The 3,372-nt window shown below is 49.6% G+C and overlaps 1 protein-coding gene across 1 annotated transcript; it reads left to right on the top strand.

The window, feature by feature from the left end:
• The first annotated feature begins 1,283 nt into the window (after nucleotides 1-1,283).
• Nucleotides 1,284-3,366, top strand: LOC125531893. The gene is made up of 2 exons (XM_048696111.1): nucleotides 1,284-1,438; nucleotides 1,541-3,366. The coding sequence occupies exons 1-2, from the start codon at nucleotides 1,413-1,415 to the stop codon at nucleotides 2,109-2,111; spliced, it is 597 nt and encodes a 198-aa protein (XP_048552068.1). The 5' UTR covers nucleotides 1,284-1,412; the 3' UTR covers nucleotides 2,112-3,366.
• Nucleotides 3,367-3,372: the final 6 nt, after the last annotated feature.

The following is a 3,372-nucleotide window of genomic DNA, read 5'->3' as shown; positions in this document are numbered from 1 at the left end:
CATTTCCCAAAAAAAAAACAAATCACAAAAACATTAGCAGTGCATAAACCTGTAAAACAACTTAGATTGTATACTACTTTTGGGGGGGGGGGGAATTAGGGCTCTGTTTCGTCGCCTAGAATGGAAACCATTGGTACGGGTTTGGTTAGTGCTAGCGCATCTCCCCAACTATCCTAGTTATGTGTTTATATCGGCAATAACTCCAATAGACCTTTGTCCTGGCGTGCGTGGTGCATGCCAGTGCATATGAAAACTGTACCGTAGTCGTGAACACTATCGGCACATCTAGCCAAGCGTCATATTACTCTCTTCTTAACTTAGGATTACATTTTAAGCATCTTTTCTCAATCATACAAATCACAAGGAACGATACCCAATTTGTATTATTTGTTTTTACATGAGCCCAAAATACTAAAGTGTAGTCATAAACATTACAGACCCACCTAGCAAAGCGTCATATTTACACATTTTTATTTAGGATCACCTTTTTAAACCTCATTTTACAAATAAGAAATTGCGAAAAAATACCATGCATCCCCTGTAAAACTGCTTATAGATTGTACACTTTTGAAACAAGGCCGAAACTTACCTGTGATTCTTCATGTATCTCCGCACGCAAGTTTAGATCATTGGAGGCTAAGTTGTGCGCCCCCACCGCGCCGCGGTCGTTATCTTTTCTTTTTGAAAGTCGGTCGTTATCACATGATAATGCCCTCCGGCGAACCGAAGACCGTGATAGTGCAACGTCACCTGCCACACACACAAGAAATGAAGAAAAACTAATTGGACGCGAATCAGCGGTCGCTGTCCGCGGCACGACACCAATGCCAGCTAGCCAGGGCATTAACTACTGAAAAATCAATAAATTGTACCCAAAATAAGCGGTGGGAAGGGCGGGAAAAAAGTAAAATATTCGCCTCGATGTAATCAAAGGCCACCTCGAATTATTAATACCGTACGGTAATCCCTATCCTTTAACCTTTAAGGCCTCGTTTGATTTAGAGGAATTTCATAGAAATTCTAAAGGATAGGATTTTTATAAGATTTTTATAGAGCTCTTTGGTTCATAGGAATGGATTCCTATTTCTATATAGGAATTCCTATCCTTCACATTTCATAAGAAAATAAAAAAAAGCCTAAACTTAATGAAAAAATTTCTTTGGTGTCAACCAAATGTTATCTTGTTTCCTTTCCTACCCATAGGATACATGTATCTCATTTCCTATAAAATTCTTATTTATATGATAATCCTAGGCCTAAATAAAAATACACCGTACTCCGTACCTGCCTTTCCTTCACCTACCTCTTTCCTCCCACCTTCCTTTCTTCCAGTCTACTCCTCCTCCTCCTCTCCACCAAATCTCGAAATCCAGCGCAGATTTGCGCCGAGGGAGCGCGTCGACGACGCGTCCATGGCCGCCGCCGCGTTCTCCATCAGGTTCGTGTGGAGGCGCCGCGCCATCTCGTCGGTATCATGGCGGTCGTGCTTGCGTTTTTTTTTTTCGTTTCTGATCTCCGTCTGTGATCTGTCCGTCCGAAGGGATTACGCGGCGAGCATGAGGTGCAAGACAGGGGCGGAGGGGCTGCTTCTCTTGGGAATCGAGGATCTCCCGCCTCTCAGGGCGCCGAGGTGCCGGTGGTGGGCGGACGAACTCGCCTCCGCCGTGGCTGCCGCAGCTGGGGCGGCGTCCCCGAGGAGGGCGCCAGGGAAGGCGAAGCCGACGAAGAAGCGGTCCATCTCCGACCTCTTCGCCGCGGCGCCCCCCTTGGCCGCGCCCCCCGCCGGTGATGCCGGATGCAAAGAGCAAACGGAGGTGGACGACGACGAGGCGCTGTGCGCGATCGCGAGGCGGGCCAAGGAGGAGAAGAAACGGAAGAGAAAGCTGCAAGAAGAGGAGGCGGGGCAGAAGGAGGAGACGGCGGCAGTTGCTGCCGCGCCGGAGAGCAGCGGAGGCCGGGAGCCCAAGGGGAATTTCGCTGCCAGCAAGGTACGTGGTCCAGCCCAACCCAAGTTTTCTCTGTCTGCCAATGCAATGATATTGCCTGCCACGTATTTTTACCTTTTTTATCTCGTAAGAATTGATGGAACGATTGGTTCCGGTCTTGATTGACTTGCTCAGGATGGTTAGATGCTTGCTAGCTCCATATACGTAATTAGATTTTGGTTGTCTTACTGCCATGTTATTAGTAGTATTAGCAGCTAATGTGATTGTTATTTGTCGATACATATTGTGGGGGCAATTAGTTATGGCTGGTTCTACATGGGATATTGTATGTTAGATGTGCCGATCCCAGTTCCTAATCTATTCTGAACCAGGCCTAGCTAGTTCGTCTAGAAGATTGTGTGGTTACTCGATAATGGCTGCTTGCAGGTGCACGTCGATTTTCTGGCCAAAACCTTTAAGCGGCTTGTGCTAACTGCTAACGTTAACGATCAGTGTGTTTTCTTTCTTGGTACATTTGCTAGCACTTTTTTACTATCTATAGGCGAAAATCTTGTTATTTCATGCTTAATTGTGGACTTTGATCGATCAGTCCAAGTCGGGGAATGGGACATAATTCTTGTGACCATTTGTGCAAATCTTGGACGAACTTGATGACGTTGATAGCTGCTCATGCAGTGACTTAGGACCAATATCATCATTAAGAATCCGATAGATTATATGATGACCACCAATAATCGAACCGCTAGTGGTAGTGCACTCTAGACCGGCTAGCTGGTACTGCACAGCATATGTACCATATCTTAGAGCATCTACGGCAGGACCTCTCAAACTCGCCTCATACACCCGGCAGGCCGCACGGTCATTGTCTAGTCACGTTTTTTGTCCCAGACGGGCTTCATAAAAGGGCCTCAAACGCCCGGGCTGACCGTCACCCCATATCCAGCCCAAATATGGGGCAATATGGGACGTTCGGGAACGCCCACCACGTCGGTCTGACGGCCTGACGGCGGGGTCTCACGTGGAAACGCCAGGAAACCCGATGGTCTGACGAATGCCGCGTCCGTCGCTGCGCACACCGCGTGGAGCTGCTCCGGCTCGCCGCCCAAGACCAAATCCGACTATTTAAGTCGGCCGGCGTCTCGAAACCCTAACCCATCCACCTCCCCCCTCTTCGCCGCCGCCAGTCTGAGCTCATCCACCTCCTCCCTCTCCCGCTCCGGCGCTTTGCCCCCGGTCCGACGCTCCGCCCACGCTCTAGCACTCTGCCATGGTTCGGAGCAAGATCACCTACTACACCATGCTGACGCCGGAGCGCCGCGCCGAGATCCAGCAAGAGATCCAGGCGAGGCAAGCCGCGCGCGCCGCCGGCATCGCTGCCGGGGAAGAGGAGGAGATGGCTCTGATGGAGGTGGAGGAGGGGGAGGAG

This window comes from Triticum urartu, unplaced genomic scaffold (assembly GCF_003073215.2).
Source record: "Triticum urartu cultivar G1812 unplaced genomic scaffold, Tu2.1 TuUngrouped_contig_8322, whole genome shotgun sequence".
In the NCBI taxonomy this organism is placed as follows: domain Eukaryota; kingdom Viridiplantae; phylum Streptophyta; class Magnoliopsida; order Poales; family Poaceae; genus Triticum; species Triticum urartu.
Note: the sequence above shows the minus strand (reverse complement) of the source record. Positions and strands in the feature narration are given on the sequence as shown.

Excerpts from the sequence above, each read along its gene's own strand:
- LOC125531893 (XM_048696111.1), top strand. The coding sequence starts at position 1,413 with ATGGCCGCCGCCGCGTTCTCCATCAG. Across the intron at positions 1,439-1,540 it reads GCCGCCGCGTTCTCCATCAG|GGATTACGCGGCGAGCATGA; the intron begins GTTCGTGTGGAG and ends GTCCGTCCGAAG.